This window comes from Centruroides vittatus, unplaced genomic scaffold (genome assembly GCF_030686945.1).
Source record: "Centruroides vittatus isolate TY-2023 unplaced genomic scaffold, ASM3068694v2 contig_10, whole genome shotgun sequence".
Lineage (NCBI taxonomy): Eukaryota > Metazoa > Arthropoda > Arachnida > Scorpiones > Buthidae > Centruroides > Centruroides vittatus.
The window spans coordinates 4,510,446-4,532,920 of record NW_027120658.1 but is presented as its reverse complement, the minus strand read 5'-3'; the positions used below and the strand labels follow the sequence as shown (position 1 = coordinate 4,532,920).

The following is a 22,475-nucleotide window of genomic DNA, read 5'->3' as shown; positions in this document are numbered from 1 at the left end:
GCTTTTTTTAAACAGAGTATAAGTCAAATTAATTGGGCTTGGGGAGGTATTGGGGAGAAATTAAGGTAGATCAGTAACCAGTAACTTATTGCATTTTAGAGAAAGGTTTACTAAAAAATATCTATAATCTATACATAAACATAGATAAAAGTAATGGAATGCAATTTTTTAATCGATAAACGTCTGATCTTCGTATTGCAGAATCAATTTTCTGGAGTTTACTTTTAAAATTAATTGAATTAGGTAAAGTATTTCTCGTTGTACACAGTCATTATCAGTTTGAAGATTGTGTTGATGTTTATAAGCTTATGGCTAGTAAGTGCGCGAATGTGACTTAATGGAAGGGAATATAGTTATGAATAAAAAAATAAATAAAAATAAGTGATATAAAGTAAGAATGGAAAACGTGTAATGTAGAAATATAGCAAAAGTTAACTAAATTAATTTTGAATGAGGCTGTAATAAGCAAAATTTGCAATACATCAATGAAAAAAATACGCAAAAAGAAAATTAAACAGTGATGAAAGTAAAATAAAAAAAAATTAATATTAAATAAAATATATAAATAGAAATATTGAAAAGATAGAAATTATAACTTGTTTGCTTATTAAGGTTTGGTGTGTAAAACTTAATGATCTGCAAAGTTTCGAGCTGACGTCACTATTTGCAGATATCCGCAAGGAATTCATTTCGGGTGCGTAAAAGTGCAAAGTTAAACTGGTAAATTTGGTATCATTAACAAACGCTGTTCTGTTAAATCGTTAATAGTCCCAGTGTTCTGACAATTGAACTAATAATAATAAGACTCCAGATAACAACATTCACTTAGAAGAGATGTTTCCGTTTATGATAAACTTCACACGCAAGAGAAAAAAAAAATGTAACAAAAATTTACGAATTTGAACAGAAGCAGAAACATTAATAAATTTTAAAACCAATGTGCAGGAAAACGTTAACCACATGAGAATATGGTTTAATTCATTTTTTAGGATAAATTTCTATTACTCGTATGATTGTCGGTGTTCTATGATGTCACATGACTAATATTAATGCTTTTCTTAAGTTTATTTTTGAGTGGTTGTGGTCAAACATCATGCTAGGAGGAAGTGAACTAGGAGGAGAAAAGAAATCCAGAATATTTATTATTGAGCTGGTGCTGATTACTGAAATAAGCTAATAAGTCGAAAACAGCAATTCATCATGTTTTGGAAAAATAAAAAGAAAAATTATGTACAGAACACAAGAGATTTGGTCGAAAAAAATCACTGTCCTCGCATGATTATTAACATGTTTTTGGTCTGGCAACTCAACAGAACATGTTCACAAGAGAGATTTTACGTGAAATTGGGGCAAAAGTTTCACATGTAATTGTTTGGAAAATATTAAGGAAAAACGAATGCAAGTTACCTAAAATTAAAGGATAAATTCAAATTGACTGAGGCACATAAACAAGCAAGATTAGAGTAGGCCAACAAGTATATATCCTGGACCAAAGAGTGGAACAATGTGGTGTTTTCAGACGAAAAAGACGAAAAGGTTTAATTTTGATGGCTAGATGTGAATAATGCTTATTGGCATGATTTGCGTAAAGCACTTGGAATTTTTAGTAGACAAATGGGTGGAGGCTCTGCCATGGTTTGGGGAGCATTCTATTATGGTGCAAAACTCGTTTTTGTTAAAGTTAGCATTAAATTAAAATCTGAAAATTTTCAGGTGTTATTGGAAAAACATTTTCTCCCAATTAGATCACGATTTAGAGGGAAAAAATGGTACTACCAATAAGACAATGCTTCCTACCATAACTCAAAGACAACTCAATATTGGCTTGAGCCTTAAGGCAAAGAAATTTATGTTTTACCTCGGCCGTCAAGAAGTCCTGACTTAAATCCCTTTGAAAACTTATGGGGAATTTTAAGTCAAAAATATACGCAAACAATCGCCAATTTTGAAATGTTCAAGAACTTGAATGTGAAATTATGTGCCAATAGAATAATATTGACAACGACCTACTGAAAAATTGATATAATTAATGCCAAACGGGCTATTTAAAGTGATAGGAAGAAATGGAGCAACAATCAACTATTAGTCAACAAAAAAGTTATTTCTTAATATTCGTTTTCATGGTGGTCTTATAATTTATTAACAGTGAAAATTTGACTTTTGAGAAACTAATAACTAAAACCTAATAATATTGTTGAACTAATCTTTCAAATATTTATTGTAGTTACTTTGTTTAGAATAATAATTGACCATTAATCATGTTTCTAAACACTGTAAATCGGCGAATTGTTTGACTGGATCTATTATTCATGACATCACCAATGAGTATATCGGCTTTCTTCTGTAGAAGAGCCAATTTTAAATAATCATCACTGCAAAGAATACTGAACTGTACTAAATATATATTATATTGAAAAAATAAATAAATATTTTTTCTCCCCTCAAAACTCGTTTTCTGAAAAGTGATCATTATTACGTTTTCACCTTAAAGAATGAATACTCGATCCAAGAAGACACAGTCTGTTCAAAAAACATTTTTGAATCCACCATTTATTTCTTCTACGTGTTCCAGAACACGTAAAATTTTTTAAACACAAAAACTTTTTAAAAATTTTTTTTAAAAAATAAAAAAAATTTAAAAATTTTTTTAATTTAAAGTTAATTCGTCACCAGAGGGACACTATAGAAATCTACATTAAACAGCGCTCTTCAAGTAGATATAAAAGTCTTGAAGTCTCCTACTGGATAGGTTAAAAAACTGAAGATGTCTGTAAAATCCGCCAATGCCAACCAGTGGCTGAGTGGTCTCCGTTGCCGCTCGTCGGTGGTGACCAGACCCTGAACACTGGAAAGTTCGCTCCTGGGTTCGCGCCGCGACTCGGACAGGCTGGCTGCTAGCAGTTTTCCGGGTTTTCTCCTAGCCAATAACGACTGAATAGGAAGCCAGTTCCCCATAAAAGTCCTCCCGGAAGGCGCTATTTCCCGCGCGCGTTTAGGCCGTTCGATATACGGCTGGCTCTTCGGTCGCGTAGCGATCATATACATACGTCTAGTCGGAGAAAGAGCCTTATGAGCTAAAATCTCCATATCAAACACCTGTAGAAGATAAAGAAAGATCTGCCAATTTCTGAATGTTTTTAATGTGTTTTTTAAAGGAACGATTTTAACCCAGAGGCCTAGCAGCCTCAAAGGAAAGGTCCAGTCGTCAAAGGGTGTTCTGGAACACGTAAAAGAAATAAATGGCGGATTCAAAAATGTTTTTTGAACAGACTGTGTCTTCTTGGATCAATTAAGGAAAAATTGCCTAAGGATGAAATTCAACAATTAAAGAATAAATGTTACAATATTAACTACAGTTTTATTGTATTTAACACGTATTTTTCATTTACACATCTTGGGACTCTTGTTAATTTGGTTCTAATGAAATGTTGAAAAATTGCACTTTTTGTAAGAAATGGTTGTCATCCTTTGTCTTAATTATAATTTAAAATTTTTATCATAATTTGAGTCATAAAACTCTGCTTTAAACATTTTAAATATTTTACATATTTATGAAACGAAATATATACATTGTACAGGAAGAAAATGTGCTTATAAATACATAAATTTTGTGTATTCAAATCATGTTAATTCTGCAAATATGTTAATTCTTCTTTTTCCATTGTGTATTCATTTGATAATTGTATTTACCATTCCAGTAGGAAACTTTTTAAAGATAACACTTAAAATATTTTAAACACTGAAAAGAGCCAAAAAAAGAAAAGATGTTAATTAAATTTAGACAATTGTTGATACTTTAATATAATAAAAAATTAATTGGCAACGTTTATAAAATAAAATGGGCAAAGTATCCATTTTATTTTATAATTCCTTTACATTTCTAAAATTAAACGTGAAAAATCATTTTCTCCTTCACATTTTAAAATTCCTTACATCCAGGAATACTTTGCAATTTTCCACTGAAAAATCAGTAAAATTAACACTATCAATGTGGCGTTGATTTTTTTTGTTGCAAGAGTACATTTGGAATTCAACAATTTACAAGTTCCCCACGAAGAAATTGAACAAAATTACTAAAAAATCCAAAGTAGCAATAAAGTAGCAAAAAATAGTTCAATAGAATTTATTCGGAAGTGCTCTACTATCATATCCCATTAAAATACATTGCCACGAAAGAACAGAAAAAACTAGCAATTATTACCGAGTCTGACCTTCAGTTCATTCACTCATAGATGCATTTAATTACTGGTAATTTTAATGGCAATTGTAATGACTGACATGAACGCCATCAAAGTGCTACTGTAGCGAAACATAATTTTGCTAAAGATATTAGTCCTCGGGGTATTAGTGTCAATCACACTTGTTCGATGGCCGTGATAACAACAAACATCAGGTAGAGCGAGACAGTAATCTTAATTGCAGCACACAACCGATCCGATGAAATTTATCGTATGTGTTACAATTAAGAACTACAATTACAATTGTCAGTAATTAAGCGCGTTTATGCCTGAGTAAACTAATTACAGTGAAGTTATGAAGTTATTTTAAGCAGGAAGCGGCGATTTTTAGAATTTTTATTTTTATTTTTTCCATAAATCTCTTTCCCATGGACTGAAATGTGTGTCTTTGCAGAAGGCACTGAATACGGTGATTTTCTAAAATAGAAAGCAATACTAGATTCTATGTTCTACAAAAAAACATAATGTCACAATCAAATGATAAAATAGTGCTTACTTATGGATGTCTTACGGGAAAGTAAAGTTTTATAATTCTATTTTACGAAATAAAATAAATCTTAATGCCGATACTAAAATATAATTTTATTGAATCAGAATGTGATTAACTTAAACTAAGTTGAGAAAACTGGATAAAATTTTGATCTTTGATCTCTCATTTCTTTCTTCGTTCTGACAAAATAATTGTGTTAAATCTACATGAATTTAATAGATAATATAGTACATTATCACTTTCACTTGGCACATTTTGGACACAAAATATCGTCTCCATTTGTAAAAAATCCTCTTCCGGTTAGTGATACTTTACACGAGGAACACACAAAGCAATCATTATGCCAATTTCGATCTTCGAAAGTTATGAAACGTGCCCCACAAATACCTGTAATTATATTAATTTTTGTAGAATAATAATTTTATATTTATATAAATTTAATTAAAAACTAACTCGTAATTGGTGTCTTGCAAGCGGTGCACTTTTTTGCGAACAATTCTCCAAAGCATTCGGCGCAATAGGGTTCTTCATTTCTGGATGTAAATCGCTGTCCAGCCAAATACGTCTGACAGTTAGTACAGCAAAAACATTCTCTATGCCAATGTTTATTGCGAAAAGTAACACCACTAACACTAATTACTTGATTACATTTGATGCAATATATAGTGAATTTTCGTTCGTAACATGTCATACAATATATGTCATTATCTTTAGGAATGAAGTTTTTGGTGCCTATTGGGTTTGTACACACCACGCAACAAAAACAGTTTTCATGCCATTGCTTATCTTTATATTCCATCTTTTTTGTACCTATTATTAAATTTAAATTTAAAAATCGACAATTAGTACAATAAAAATGGATTTTTAATTAAAGAATTTTATACCAGCTTTAAATTTTTCACCGCATTCAACACATCTAGCCGCATAAGACACTTCGTAGCATGTTGCACAATAAACTTGGTTGGCATTGATGCCAAATGGTTTATTTATCAACGAAGTATGGCATTCATTGCACAGGAAGCACGCTTCGTGCCAATGTTTATCTTTGATGGAGAGATCCTGAAAAATATTCGTAAAAGTAATGAAAATAAACATAAAATTTGTAAAATTATTAAAAGTATATTAATAAATAAAAACAAAAACAATTTTTTCAACCTTTGAGTCTACTTCTATTGCTTTTTCACATTTTTCACAAATATTGCTGTACAGTTTTTCATAGCAGCGAATGCAGAATGGATTATCATCTCTTGGAATATATTGCTGCCCAGTTAGATTTTCATCACATTTCCAACAACAGAAATGAATCGTATGCCAATTTCTGGACATTGCTCTGATATATTCACCAGAAAAAATAAGCTGAAAATCAAAGGTAAATTCAATTTTTTCCATTATTTAATTATTCAGAAAAACAAAACATCGCTTACTTCATCACATGCTGTACATCGAGGTCTTATTTGTTCTGCATGATGACGTTCGCAGTAAATTTTATCTTCCAGAGTACAGCAAACTAAATCTACCAATAATTCTTCACATACTGAACATACGAAACAACCCGGGTGGAATAGATGCTTTTCTCCCAATTTTGAATTTACCACTGCCAAATCTGCGAGCATTATTGTCCCTCTACAGCCATAGCACTAAATATAGACAATAAATTCAAATTTAAGCAATTTAGGTCGAACAAATATTTTTGAAATCCTTACCGAAGAGTGTTCTAGAGCACTTTCCACATGAGCAATACTCATTGTACTTTTCTTGCGCTCATTAATAAAATCTAAGTAATGCTGTTGGCATTCCTTCTCTAAAAATTTACAAAAATCTGAAGCAAGATCTTGTTTAGGGTGTTGCGTAATAATCTGTTTTTCGCGATATTTTTCGCCAGGTGTCCCTAGTCGAGGTACTTTCTGAGGAGGAATCTGTGCGAAATATGTTTGGATCTGAAAATATGAAATTGAGTCTGTAACAATTTTCTTAACTTCTGCAAAATTATAATTTTGCAAGACAGTGTTTTACTTCATCTGGAGATAAACCTGATGGTACCCAAGAATATCCTTGTTCTATAGCAGACCGTTTTAATGACATTTGATCTTGTTCTTGTTGACCTTTCAGCCCAATTCTTTCTTGGACATTAACCATATATTTGTTACAGATATCGTGACATTCCCGTAAACATTTACAATTATCGCAAATATTCCTATCAGTGAAATAAAGATAATTATTAGAAATTATAATTTGACTACTGTATTATACTTTTATTTTCCCGCCTATTATAATTTTACACGGGAAAGTATTGTAATCGTCTTAAATTTTTACTTTCTTGGCTTTTATAACATAATATCGTAATCGTGTTAAACTTGACCTTCTGGGTTTTTGGAATCTCGACGATTTGAGACCCTTGAACCCAAAAAATTCAAAAAATTGGTACCCGAAATGTATATGTGTGCTGACATCTATTTCGTTTCATATCTTAGAATTGGATAAAGCTTAAGTGACGAAATTTGAAATGGAAACTTGTGTATAAGGGACAGTAATGTTATTAAATTTTAGTGGTTAAATGTCGAGAGGGTGAAATATAGAGCGGTGTCAAGCGTCATATCTCGAGTGCGGTCAGACTTAATGAAAGTTTTAATCGTTACTCGAATTTACAATATTTTTAGAAACTCTTCACTACCCTCAAAATTAAGCCTCTTTTGCCTTTTTTTTATAATAATTAATAATATAAAAATTATTTTTAATAACATTTCATGACAGATGTCGTCATATAATATTAACTTCGCGTTAATGTGTGTTAATGTCTCTTAAACATAAGTATCTTTTTCTCCGGGAAAGTTATGCAATTAGTTGCTTGTAATTATACTACCTCCATGGATGAGGCTTGAAACTCGGACATTTACTTCCGCATTTCAAACATGGTTGTCCTTCATCTACTTCTTGGATTAGTGTGTCCTGAAAAACATATGAAAATTTTTTATTTTATGCACTAATTTAAAGTGATCGTTGCCATTCTATTTTATAAGTTTATAAGTGTAAGGAATTATTATTTTTATTAAAAATTAAAATATCTTTTGTGTGAATAATATCAAAAGTATCAGATAAGAATTATAATATACAATTATTGTATTAAACTAATCCAGAGGCTCAAATATAAACACTTGTCCAAAACTTAAAGACAAAAACATTGTTAGCGATAATGAATAGAAAAAGTCAATGGACCAGTCGGCGACGATCCTGCCACGACGTTTTGAGTGCTGCATCCTAGTTCAACATCCCTACAAATTGCATAAATGTCTTTCACCTTAAGTTTTGGACACGTGTATATGCCATGCAAAAATTAGAACCTAATACATATACGTTATTTAAGGAATATGTATGAGCCTCTGATGATGAGCTTATCTGCGCAATAATTCTTAGGTTAAAATTTGAATTTATTGCAGTAAATGTTTGGTTTCAGGAGTGCGATAAATTCAAATTTTCATCAAAGAATTATTGCGCAGATAAGCTCATCATCAGAGGTTTATCAGCCCAATGTTTGGTTTGTTAATTAGCAAGTGAAAAGCAGTAAATGTTTACTTTGTTAATTAAAGAGTCTTTTATTATTTCATGAAAAATAATTATGAATTACTTACAAAATGAAAAATAAAGTATATTAAATATTTGACTGTAACTTTCAATAAATAATTCGAAATAACATTTTAAAAAATCATAACTCCATTGCATAATAATTTTTAAACTTTTTATTTTCCAGAAATAGTTTTTTGTGCCATTTATGAATTTACCCAGGCTAAAATAATGTGCCGAAGGTTAAGGAATGGAAGTTCAACACATCCTGAGTAAACAATCTGTAAAAATCTTTAAAATTATATTCTAGTTCCTCAGAAAACTAAATATTTTTACTTTCTTGGCACTTTTCATTGGGAAATCCTAGCTGTGTGCCACCGAGCTATAACTTGAGATAACACGGCTGTTTGCAGTCCTGCCATCAAAGAACATACGAGGAGCTGGATTCCCTGAACATACCGTTCTGCTGCAATGCCCCTCGCACCGTTATAAGGTGCGAAGGATGACGAACTGTCAGACGAGATAGTTCTACAGATCAGCATCCCAGTAATAAAGATAGTGGAGCCACACAATGGCAGGATTGAAGTGCTTAGGTCTTCCACGCTATAATACTGTGTTGTCCGTCCCTAAACAGAATAGTAATTTGTCTCCGAAGACTATTTTAAGAAACTCTGCTGCCATTAGCTGGCTGGCAATTGGAACACAATTGTAATCATTTACATACCTGATGTATGTAAATGTGAGACATATATGCATGCTAAGTTTGATAGTAATTCGGCAACTCTATCAGGGTGTGTAACTTTATTTCTCAGTGGGTGTAGTTTTAATAAGCGCAACATGAAGTTTTGTTATTGAGCTTACTAAATAAAATAGTTTTTAAATTTCAGTTTAATAGCTAATTAATCTCATTTGTCCTACACAATTGATAAATCGGTAAGTCTTAAAATTTTTATATGGCATTGAATGAGTAACTTACCGAAACTTTGTAGTCACTTTTCTCCATTATCTTTTATCAAAATTACGACTGTCTTAAGAGAAGTTCATATTGTCAATGATCTTTTATTACTAAAAGTATTGTTAACACATTTTGTTATTCTGCAAAATTTATTGTTTTGTATTTAATATAATATCTTATTATTGTTAAAATCAAGATCAGAAATGAAACATGTTTTACACTCTGTGGGTGTGAGTCTACGATTAGTGAATTATTTTCTATTTTTAAACAAAAATATTTATCTGCAACTGTTCTGTACTTCATTGTCTGTGTCATTCTGTCTTTGGTAGGGAGGCCCTACAGGCCTTTTTTCCTTTCCCCGTTTAGCTGTTGAACCACACTGTGTGGTTCGGTATCTTCTATACATATTTTGGCGCGCCATCCCTGCACATTCTTTCACCTAGGGATTGTATACCGGTTTACCGATTTACCGGTTAACTGATAAATTGACAAAAAATCATTCGGTAAACTTACCGGTAAATTTCAAAAATTTACCGGTAATTCGGTAAATGAAAAATCCATACTAGAAATTTTTATGTAGAAAATATTGCGTTTATAGATATTTAAAAGGGCTAAAGGGACATTGAAAATGAAAAATAAAAACAGGTAAGTGTAAGCAACAACATACCTAATTATTAATTTTATGTGAGATATTTTTGGTTTAATTTTAATTCAAACTTTCTTGAGTTTGAGAGGCGCTGTAAATCGTACAGAAAGCGCTAGTTATCTTGTGTGATTTGTGCTCTGCAGTTTTTGAGATTTTTAAAGGTGTAAAATCTTTACAATCAACGCTTTTCTTAAAGAATAAGTAAATATTTCCTTTTTTAATATTTAAATATAATAATACGTAAATATTTCACGTATTTTTTAAATTAATAGCAATTTTGAATACACCACATTATGACAGGACATTAATGCAATATTATTGTAAAATAACATTAAAATGTTTTACTTCTAACAACTGTTTAAAATAATTAAATACAAATATTTATTACAAGATTCTAATATTATGCCTTAAAATTGTGCAAAATATGTATTATTTTCTTGGATAATCTTGGATTTAGTCGAATTTATGGACCTGCGCCTGCTGAGGTATGCGCAGAATTAATAAAAAATAAATTAAAAGAATTTCAAATTTCTTTGAAAAATATTGTCTGCATAACATCGGACAGAGCTGCCGTCATGAAGAAAACGACGAAATTACTCAATAAAAACCATCAGTTATGTCTTGTACATGGATTGCAAATTGCAATCATGAAAGTTCTTTACAATATAAGCACATCAGATGTACAGGATGATGATGAATATGATGAATATAATGCTAATTTACTACTTACTACAGATTCGGATTCTGATAACTCGGACATTGAATACGATAATTTTGAAATAAACCAAGAAACTACTGGCTGTAACGAACTTACTCTACAAAATGCGGAATTAAATTTTTTAATTACAAAAATACGACAGATAGTAAGACTTTTTAGAAAATCGCCAACGAAAACTACATTACTACAAAAATATGTCAAAGAAACTATTGAAAAAGAACTTTCTTTAATTTTAGGTTGTAGAACCAGGTGGAATAGCTTACTAAAAATGCTGGAAAGATTTTTATTACTTAAAGATGCTGTCCGAAAAAGTCTAATAGATTTGAAACTAAACTTAGATTTCAATGACAGAAAAATAAAATTACTACAAATATAATCTCAAGCCTGCAACCCATTAAGTTAGCCGTTGAAACACTGCAATGAAAAGACTAATTTATATGTAGCCGATGTTACTTTGAAATTTATGTTGGATGAATTAACCTACCAAAATACATTTTTAAGCGTTGAACTTAAAAAAAGCATTAATATATAACATAAAGGAGAGAAGGACTGTTTATTCGGATATGTTACACTATTTGACAGACCCTAATTTGGTTTTGTAGGGTCAAGAAAATTATGACATTTTTAATATAAACAGTAAAGCATCAATAATCAAAAGCATTGCTGAAATACTTTCGATTATTGTTTAGAGTAGTCAGAGACACTTAAATGATCCTGATTTGGATTCCAATTCAAAATCAGATAACGAAAATATTGATACTTCTACACCTAATGTCAAATTATCAATGAAGCAGAAACTCTATGACCTTATCAAACAAAAAACAGAATGTCAAGAAGAGTCGGTTCCACAAGCAAAAAACACGAAAGATTGGAAACAAATAGTAAAAAAGAATTAGAGTACTTCCGCCAAGAAAAAGTACGGGGGAAGTATATTCAAATAGTATTTGATTATTTAATATACCATTCGTCCAACAAGTGTTAAATCAGAAAGGGTATTCTCGGGATCTAGATTATTTTGTACAAAAATTAGATAAAAAATAGGAGATAAGACTTTAAATAATTTAAGTTTCTTGAGAAGTTATTTTTTTAAAAATGGTAATCAATAAAATGGTATTAGGTACTATATATTATTTCTGTTGAATTTTTATTTTTCTGTATTATTTTATTTCTGTTTCTAAAAGTTATTATTTTAGTTTGTTTAGAATAACGCTTTAATTTTTATAATTTTTATATTCTATATTTTTGAAATAAAAAATGTCAAATGACATGACATATTTTTTTATCGCCTTAATTTTATTTTTCAGGAAAAAATTTACCGGTAATTTACCGGTAAACCGGTATTTTAATTTTCATTTTACGAATTACCGGTAAATGAAAAATTCGGTAAATTTACAATCCCTACTTTCACCATTTATGTGCTTACCCCGTGCACGGGACCCTTTGTTTATATTGTCCTTATGTTTATCAATTAACGCCCAGCATTGGCGCACTTGTAATCTTCATCCTTCCTCTTTCTCCTTCAGTCTTCTCCCCCTTCCTTTCTCCTATTCTCCCCCTACTTTCCTTCCATCCTTATCTGGCTATGCCTTTCGGTGCGGCCTGGATCTATCAACTATATATCTGCAACCGTTCTCAACCAGTAGTACCACTGGGTGTACAAAATAAGGATCTGTTACTCTACAAGTCTATACACAGAAGGCTCAGGTGGTACGCCAGTGAAGAAAAAATTGAGAACTGCTGCCATAAAGAAAAATATTATTTTAAAAGTACGTTTCATTATCTTAGAACTTACTCAAAGCTTCCCAACTGAAAATCAAGTTGTGACATACCAAAATAGTTAGATTTATACTTAAATTAATAACAAGAGCATCAATTAATTAAGAATTATTTGAAGCTATTTTCGTGTCGAATAATTCCCAATTTACTTAATTAAATTAACTAAAATGCTTAGATACTTGAATTACTTAGATACGCAACTTAATGCTGTAAAGATAACGGTGAGTTGATTTTTAAAGAAGCTCTTTTGGTCCACCAGCTTCCATGTGGCTAAACCACTAAACACTGATAGGTCGTGGGTTTGCGACTCAACAACGGGCTGGTCGCGTGGACTTTTCCGGGTTAAATACAGGCCAGTTTCACACAAAGTCCTTCGGGAAACCCTTTCCTTTAACAACCTCGATTTAGCACCGTTTATTCACCTCTGAAATCGGCAGTAAATCGAGTGGGCGGTAAGCTCGATTACCCCAAACACAAATTCTTAAATTATGTTTATGTACAAACGAGGTTGAGATTCACAGCTTGGTAGTTACTGGATTTACTGATAACAGTGTAATTTACAATGCAAAATGGTAAATTTAGTACGTCACAAATAACGAGGACTTCTTTATTTAATACTTATCAAAAGGATTAGTTAACGAGCAGACTATTGGCACTTTAAAAAAAAGGAGCTATTTAGGAAACGTTATATCGAGGTTTTACTATATATTGAAAATAAATGTTTTAATTAAAGAAAACTAAAATAGTATCTGCTTTAATATCATATTTATTCATTAAAATTAATGTTATTATTAAACTTTTCTATAACTTTTCTGACATCTTTTTTAATATTTCATAAAAATAATAATAATAATTTACTTAAAATTTTTAGAAAATTTTTCTTAGTAATTCTGTTGTAATATAATCTAAACATTCATTAAGAAGCTCCACAATTTAGATAATTCTGATCAAAATATTTAAAAATCCAGCAACGAGTTGTGTAACTTTCCTGGCAAAAATATCTAGAATTTCGCGTGGAGAGATTTTATTATTAAAACTTTATAAATTATTAATTATTATAAAGTGGCAAAAAGGTTAATTTTGAGGGTAGAGATAAGTTTTATAAAAAAAAGAAAACAAATTTTTAATTGTTAGTAACGAGTGAAATATTTATTAAATCCGACCCTACTCGAGATAAAACATATAACACGCCTTCGATCTCACCACTCCCTTAACCTTTAACCACCAAAATTTAATAGCATCAATTCCCCTAATATACAAACATCCCAGAAAAAATTTTTACGTTTTTCAACTCGGCACCTTGAAACATCAAGAAATACAAAAAATTTTGAAGGTAATTTCTGTTTGTATGAATGTTAGTGTGTGTGTTTTTTAATTTTGTTCACCCTCTTTGACGCTTAATAACGCCTGTGCTTATTGTCGAAAAATTTCTGAAATTTTGCAGGAAGATTGTGTATTAGAGAATTGATTCTCTTAAATTTTTGTGATTAAAGGTTGAGAGGATGGGAAGATAAAGGGGGTCGTGTGTATCTCCAGTAGGGTCAGAGATAATGACGATTTTGCTTGTTATCAGCATTTATACTTTTTTATAAAACTCATCCCATCCCCTAAAAATTACCCTAAAACTTTACCCTAAAAGTTAAGCTTTTTGCCATTTTATAATAATTAAAAATATAAAAAGTTTTTAATAAAATATGCTAACAGATGGCGCCACTAAATATTGCCGAAAGTTAAGCAACTCGTTGCTGGATTTTTTTAGTTTTGTTGCTAACAAAAATGCCGACATCAAAATAAAAAATGTTCACAATTCTCCTCATTAAAAAGAAAAGTAAAATAATTATACCCAGGGGCGGTCCTAAGGCGGTACGAACACCAGGCACTGTCATAGGGGGCGCAGAAAATGCAACAATACATCGTCTGCGCAAAAAATAAAACCCAATCACCTTATTACTGCTTAACCCTACTCGCCAAAATAAATTCTATACAACAGTGAGCTGGATTGTGCGCATTTCAAAGGTATATAGGAGGGTAATCCCAAAAGTAAGTTCTCCTATTTTTTTTAAATACAAAGAAACGTTTATTTTCAATAATGTTCATATCATTTTAAAGCTTCAACATTTATCTATTTTTCTACCTAATAGCCATTGCGGTCGATGCATTTTTGTATGCGCTGTGACAATTTTTGTATGCCCATGTCATACTAGTTTGCTGACATGTCGCGTTAAACCGATTGAAATTCGCCAATTGACAGAAAGTGTATGGCGCAGTGACGTGCCGTCATTGGAAGGTGGAAGCGGCGCTTCCACCGCTTCCAATGACCTTCCCTTGTACAAAGTGCGTCTGAAAAGTTCGGTGAATGGTCCCATAGTTGAATAACTGTGCTGGTTAGGATGTCGCGCTCATGCAGACATAGCGAGAAACTTGCCAACTAGTGCCCCCTAGAGTCGAAATCACGACAGTTAAACAGAAGTGCACGTAGCAAACAATGCAACGCAGTCAGTGTAAGAAGGAGTGCCACTGCAAAATGGAGCAACGCGTGAACAATACAGCACTTCCTCGCTACACACCAGGTGACAGTTCTTCAACACTCTCCATATTCTCCAGATCTGGCACCTGCAGATTTCTTCTTGTTCCCCGCCTGAAAGGCCTACGCTTTTCCAACATTGCGCAGATCCAACAACGTGTGACAACGGTGCTTCGTGCAATACCGAAAGAAGTGTTTGCTCACAGCTTCCAGCAGCTGTACAACTAATGTCAAATGTGTGTTGTTGCTAATGGCGATTACTTTGAATGCCAGTAAAGGTATTTTGTTTGTATCTCTTGTTTCCTTTATTTTATGAGACCATTCACTGAACTTTTCAGACAAACTTTGTATTTTCTAAAATATAAATTTTCATATTTTAACGTACTGTACTTTGAATTAATTAAAATTAACATTTTATTATAATTGTAGTATGTATCTTATTACAAATTTCTATACTACCTGTGAAAAAAACGATAAGATTGCTATTGTATATTCGAATATCAGTGGCAGAAGGAATGTCGAAACCGGGTCAGCTTCCACGGCGAGAATAACTGAATGGCGTAAAGCAGTCAGAAGGCATTGGCGCATGCGCTTTACAGAGCACCAACTCAGCCGGTTTAGCTGGTGGAAGCTACACACGTGTAACGTTTCCAACGACCCTTAGCCACTGGGTAGGGAACTATCTGACTAAGTGAATTGTTTAAGAATTAAAAAGTAAAGAGTATTCAATGTTATTTTTATGTACGTTTTTTGCAAAGTTATATTTAATTATAATTTTCTTTTAATTACACTGTAATTATATTGACAGATTTTCAGACATAAAATCTTTAGAATTTTTATCACTTTTAGATGTTAATAATTTTAAGATGAAAAACGATTTTTCCAAGCGTGTTTTAATTCTTTAAATTAAGTAAATTTTATGGGAAATTTTTTGATTTATCTAAATTACGTAGTGAATCGCAATATTTATATTCGTGCCCGGACTGTATCGACAAGTAACTCTTAGACATAAAGCATATTATAATTAATGACGATCCGAACAAAGGTGTACTAAAAGATTTATATGATTTAATATCATTAATTTTTACGGTACCATCTACCAGTGGGTCTGCTGAGCACAGTTTTTCGACCACGAAGCAAATTCATACATTGGCCAGGAACACTCGGTCGGAGGAAAAAAAATGGTCGCTAGCGTTGCTTTCGATAGAAAAAGAGCTTTCAAATATGTTGATGGAATCGACGACCAGCGACTTTTATGATAAAGTAATTAACGACTTTGCGGAAAAAATCGCTGAATAGAGTTAGTTTATAAGAAATTAAAAAAACAAGTTTTTCTAGTATTGTTTGTATCATATCAATTTGTGTTATGTATGTATTATTTGTATTTTAGAACTAAAATACATAAATTGTTTATTTTTGTCATTTCCAGTATTTGTTTAAAACTTTTATGGAAATGTGAGGTTCCGGACAGGTCTGACCCGTCACGAAAGACGCGAAAAAACGGTTAATTTAGAGAAAAATTTATTAGTTTAAAAAAACATAGGTAAAAGTCGTTTGTAGTCGAACACCCATTCTTTATATCAGGTGTGGCCAAACTTTTATCCCTTACGGGCTACTTTTTCTTTAAAATATAGGGTGCGTTTACTTCTGAGCTAATTTTACTGTCAGCACGCTCAGCCTGTATACTTTCATCCGAGCGCCACGCTCATTGGCGTATACTTTAGAGCTATGTGACGTCATGTTTAGCGAAATTGGTAAGCTCGGAGTGCTAGCTAGTTCGTTGCCCTAATTCAATATGGCTGCTCCCATGAAAAAATTGCTTTCTGTACAAAAAGTAATAAAAATAGAATTATTTTTGGAAAAATAAACGGCAGAAAGTATTTTTATTGGTAAATTTCAATTATTTGTTGTATAAAACGTTTACAATGATCTTTTTTATTGTGTAAAGTTCAATAGCTTTAGATGACTTTTTTCATAAACAGATGTGAATAAAATTAAGTTCGTCTCATTGTTTATGATTAAAAGTGAAGTTTACCTTATACGCGTTTGGAATCTTCAGAAATGTTATGTTCAGAGCATTAAATAAATCGTAAAGAAATGAACAGCATTAATAATAATCCAAAACTAAATAAGTTCGTATAAAGGAGACTTTCAAAAGGTTCTCTTGTAAGTCTAAGGTGTTGTTTAAAATCGGTTGGATTATAAAAAGGTACAGTCTCTTCAATAAATGTTTCTATTTTGTTTATTTGACATTACTTTTCTTTTTTCTTCTTTTATTTCTTCTACAATTATATCCACAATAAGATCATCCTCGTCTGATTCGGAATCAAGTAGTTCTATCTGTAACGCAACATTTAAAATAGCAGCTTTGACAATATTATTTGCAGGAAACCTCCATATTTCTTGTTAGCGTTCGCATTTACTTTCGAACTGGACATGTAAGCACGAATACACATGCTAATAACGTCACTTCCGGTGTTCAGAGAGTAGCACTATTAGCTCAAAAGTAAACGCACCCATAGTCTGCGGACGACAATGAATATGGGCAAACAATTTTAGGATTTTTCATAGATATTTTAATAAATAATTAATAATGATGAATAAATAATGATAACTTTTTATTTTTTTTCGGCCTGTACTTGGTTTATTCATTCTAAAATAATAGGGTTAAATATTAATAACATTTAAAACAATAATTACTAAACTAACATACTTGCTTCTGTTCACTGTATGAATAAAAAAAAAACTAAAATCGAAAGTAAATTCAAGTGCACAAACAAGGAGTAACAAGTGGATTGAAGCCAGGGGCTGTCACGTTACTGTCTGACACATGATTTTGCGCCATTTTATGCGATTGCCATTTATATGCGCACGCGTTGCGACTACAATTAATTTAAAAGTTAACATTCATTTGCATTGTTCATCGGAATAAATACAAACAGTATGGATACGTTGCACAGACTATTATTGTAAGAATAAATTATCGAATTAAGATTTTTAAACATTAATTTAAGTGAAATCAAACTGTCCAACTTTAACTTCGCGGACTACTTTCAAAACCTTTGCGATCGACCGGTCGACCGCGGTCTACGTGTTGGCCATCCCTGCTTTATATCAAACTGCGAGGCAGAAACTATAAATCGCGGAAGGAAGTCGTCCTGTGATCCGTGGAAGATCGAATTCATCTTCGATTTCGAATTCATCTTTTCTCGCGCTCCAGGTAAGAGTCTCGTTACGCTTAGTAACCAGTGACCGACCACTCGAGAAGCGTGATTGACAGAGAATGACCAATCAAATGGACGAAATAAAGAACGGAAATTGATATAATCCCCGACAATCGAGGACACCTCGCACTCGGTTAACGTTCCGAATAACCATAACACTGTGTGTCAACGCGCAAAAAAAAAAAAAAAAGTTTCTCGTCTATAAGACCATTCTGTAACCCGTGCCACTTCGGACTTAGACAAAGTCTCCCCGTGCCTTACAGACTTGTCAACGCTAATGTCCCGGGGCCACTTTCGATCGACCATCAAAGAACCACATCGACGCCCAGAACGTACGAATGGTTGATTGTCCTAAAGCAAACTATTTTGTACATAGTGTATGTTTATTTTATGTTAAAATAAACGGTTTTTGTCAGATACTTGTCGTCTTTCTCTTCCGTCACTACGCACGTACGAATGGACCCTAGACCATTACTGACGCGCAATTAACTGATTGCCCCTGGAAGTCGGCTTCTTACAGAAACACAGCTTCCCTATCATCAAATGTCACGGCACGCCACTGCTTTTCCGCGATATCTTTTACGAAAAATGAGAATATAATCCGTTGCGAAAAAATAAGAATTACAGTATATTGTTTTATGCAAAATACTTACAGATAATGTTTATTATCAAAATTATAATGTAATTTGCTCAAGAAAATGGAATAACTTTATCAGTGCGGTCGTTCTAATTTATAAACTGATTCGCTTACACAAAGAAAATTCTTTAAAAAATTGTAATTTTTTCAAGGACATTTTACAACAAAAACGAATGCTCTATACGAAAATGAACCACCAATAAATTTGTGGAATATAATTGTTCTCCGTGGAATATAATTGTTCTCAAGGAAATGGATCAACAGAATTCGTTATACTGTATTCCTAATTAGGTTCATTCATATAACAATAGTGTAACCGTGGTCTAAAAGTTCGGTATTATATTCAAATTTCGTGTCTTGAATGCATTACATTTGTTTCAATTTTCTGTACAATTATAGCGAAATTTGGGGGAAATTAAGATAGAATAAATTAATAATCTCCGATTCTGATGCAGAGAGCGTGTAGTAAACTATCCACGCTCGAAGCAACATGCCTCTACACATTTTTGACAGACACTGTGGTCATCATTGTACAGTGGCAATTTCTGGGTCGGGATGGCATGTCGTCCACGTGATATTCTCCACCATCTCTGAACTTGTATGACCGATTGCCATACGTCGTATCTGTCAGCTATTTAGGCCTAGGCTCTATCCTGGAAAAATAGTTTACTTATAATTAATCACGTCAAAAATATAAAAACTGACATATGATATCGCAAACAACCGTATCAGAAGGGATTGTGTATATATATATATATATATATATATATTATATATATATGTGGAGAGCGGAAGCCCATGGGGCGCCATCTGCCGACGAGAGGAGACGAGACTTCAGAAGAGTAGCCAGACGGCGGTTGAAAAAAAGCGCGCGAAAGAGACGGAAGACGAAAAGAAGTCCTACATTTGTTTTTATAATAATTATAATATTTTTATGCAATTTATATTCTTTGAAATGTTTTATTATCAAAATCCTTCTTATCTTAATTAAAAATTTTTAAAGATGAAAAGAAATCCTACATATACGTTATCTTACTCTATCCATGTTTTCAAATTCAAACAGGAACTTACCAATCACTTTGTAGAGAGAAATATCAGAAACTTATCAGCTTTCAAGATACAAGTCAATATTTTAGCCAATAATGACTCCACTTGATCAATTCGACAGGGGATAATTAATAAAATGTCTGACAGAAAATGAACGGATGAGGATAACAGTGAGCACGCAAATACTGTACACGTATCTGTCCGCGACACAGCATTACTCGTAAGACAGCACTATTTAAGAAAGATTTATAAGAATCTGTCTTTTAATTTTGTAGTGTGTGTATGACCGTACGTAAACACGGTTCTTTACACAATAATATTTGTTGAGATTTGATGAAATCGTCCATTGGTCAGTTTTCTAATACAGTGTACGAACAGTAGAAAAATTTCTTGAAGAATCATAGTAAATGGCTTTTATTCACACATCTGTAAGAAGCAATTACGTATTAAATGAATCTCATACAATATATATGAACAAATGGCAGATAACATATACATTGTCATCTCGAGAGGACAAGACAAGAAGAGATTAGAGACAAGATTTTGGAGGTCACTTGACCTTACTTTAAGGCTCGGTTGGCTAAGCCTACCTATTTGTTTTTTATACTGTACTGTACGTACGTCCCATTAGAAACTATTCAGGAATTTCGGAGCAAGGATATTCAGGTCTTTTCAGTTTAAATATATGCTCTCTACCTCAAATTAGTAGTGGCATGCCCCTGTACATCATACTTAACAAGAGAGTCGTGCCGATCATCTATTAACTGCTTTCGGGTGGAGAGTTTAAATTGAAAAAAACGTGACTTCTGGTTTACATCGGAAGTTAATATATAGTTAATTGGGGTCTCCTGTCCCTAAGGTTGCCATATCTGGTCTCGGATTTCATCTAACTCCGTTCTCGAGATTAAGACAGCGGACGGACTACAGTGGAAATTTACAGGTGTACAAATTTTTCAAATTGCAGCCCCGTCAGGTCACAGGTCGACGCCAACTAACCGATTGTAATGTTTAGAATGTGAATCGGAAAAATCGAGCTTTGACTCTGACTCTTGCAGACGTGACAAAAATTTGGAAATAAATGTAGCATTCTTTTAAAAGCAAAAACCTCACGCTGTAAGTAATGAAGTATTCATTGCCTTGTACAATAATAGATTAATTTTACGCTTTGAATATGGAAATTCTCTGCAGATTAAACTCACAAATCGAGTAAATGATAATAAAATGCATCAATGTATTTGACTTGATAATTGGCATTTGTTTATTTATTCTTAATTGTTATTAACCTTTTAAGCAGCTGAACACATGTTAGTTCATTAAGTTTTCTTCATCACATGAATATTTGACATCGCTTGATCACTTATGTCATTGTTGGTTGCATTCGGTTTTCACATAAATCAGCTCAGTTCGTTTGAGTTTATGCATCTATTTCTCGTTACGAAATTACAATTTTTAAAATTAGGTTCAACAATTCTCTGTCTGAATTGAGGCAAACACTCGCATAATATCTGATTAAGCTCTGTGCTAGGTTTATACATGATATTAAAATAAAACTAATGCCTGAATATATGTTTAATATTGTAAAAAAAATAAAAATAAAAAATACCTACGTATAGGTACATTTAAATACTATTTACATGGCTACCAATTCACTTGGTAATTGACTAGTATATGTGCAATAACGACCGGCCGATATTGCACAACTAACTCTTTCCACTTAATCCCTTTTATACAAGACGTTCTAATGTCTGCACCACTGCTGGTGTGGATGCAAAGACGGCCGATTTTTACACAATTGTCGTCGGCTGACTTAATTCGGAATAGAAATACATACAGTAGTAATGACAACCCGTTTATTTACAAAAGAATTTGCACAGCGAATCTTTATCTGAAACATAATTTGAATTTTTAATGTGAAATCGTTTGAAACTCTGTTTGTGTTTCTTTTTCACACCAAATATCCGATTACTTTTAATTTTGAGACATTAATGTTCACTTTGATCAACTGTAGTCTGATGATAGGTTTCCAGACACTGGCGCTAACTCCATATGTGTGGGCCGTCGTGCAACATTTTCAAAACGTGTGTCCCTGGTCTGTCTGCAGATTTTCGCTAAACATCCTAATACACATAAAATCGGTAGAGCAATAAGTAATTTACTCATTTTAAAACTGGCAAACTGTAGATATTTCAATACATTGTACTCCTACTTAATTTGTGATGAATAACCGTAGACTGATTACCTAGCGAAGCTAGGAAGACTGGCAAGCTAATAGAACGGAAAGGTTGACTGAACCGATCATCGCCTCTTCAGGCGGACGCCGCGTGAAAACTACCGCCACGAACACGGCGCGTTAAGGAGGATGCACACATGCGGCGCGGCAAGGAAAAGCGGCAGAATGACGTCACTTTTTCTCGCCGCAGAAGTCGATTTTGTGCCGCTTTTCTCGTGCCGCAAAAGTTGGTCGAATTCTATCTTTTGCGACCGCCGCCAAGACGCGTTTCTATCAGCCAATAACAGTTCGTCTAGTAGTCACGTGAGAAAATACAACCACGTTGTGTTTTAATGGCGGAAAGTTCGTCGCGATTAACCGAGATAACAAGTATCAGAATAAAGAGGAAAGGATAATAAATTTAACTCAAATTCTACACAAATAATCATATAT

General features: G+C 32.7%; 1 protein-coding gene across 2 annotated transcripts in view; it reads right to left on the bottom strand.

Annotated features, from left to right (window-relative positions):
- Positions 1 to 4,810: 4,810 nt before the first annotated feature.
- Positions 4,811 to 22,475, bottom strand: part of LOC136976278 (four and a half LIM domains protein 2-like) — a 157,764-nt gene continuing 140,099 nt past the window's right edge. Inside the window, exons 2-11 of one of the 2 annotated variants that reach the window (XM_067271547.1) lie at positions 9,461 to 9,528; positions 9,263 to 9,381; positions 7,589 to 7,674; positions 6,742 to 6,922; positions 6,432 to 6,665; positions 6,153 to 6,365; positions 5,884 to 6,084; positions 5,613 to 5,787; positions 5,182 to 5,538; positions 4,811 to 5,115 (exon numbers count right to left, since the gene is read on the bottom strand). In XM_067271547.1, coding sequence (XP_067127648.1) covers positions 4,970 to 5,115; positions 5,182 to 5,538; positions 5,613 to 5,787; positions 5,884 to 6,084; positions 6,153 to 6,365; positions 6,432 to 6,665; positions 6,742 to 6,922; positions 7,589 to 7,674; positions 9,263 to 9,289 — 1,620 coding nt within the window. In that variant the 5' untranslated portion in view covers positions 9,290 to 9,381; positions 9,461 to 9,528 and the 3' untranslated portion in view covers positions 4,811 to 4,969. The remainder of the gene's footprint in view (positions 5,116 to 5,181; positions 5,539 to 5,612; positions 5,788 to 5,883; positions 6,085 to 6,152; positions 6,366 to 6,431; positions 6,666 to 6,741; positions 6,923 to 7,588; positions 7,675 to 9,262; positions 9,382 to 9,460; positions 9,529 to 22,475) is intronic. The other variant, XM_067271614.1, reaches the window with a different exon arrangement.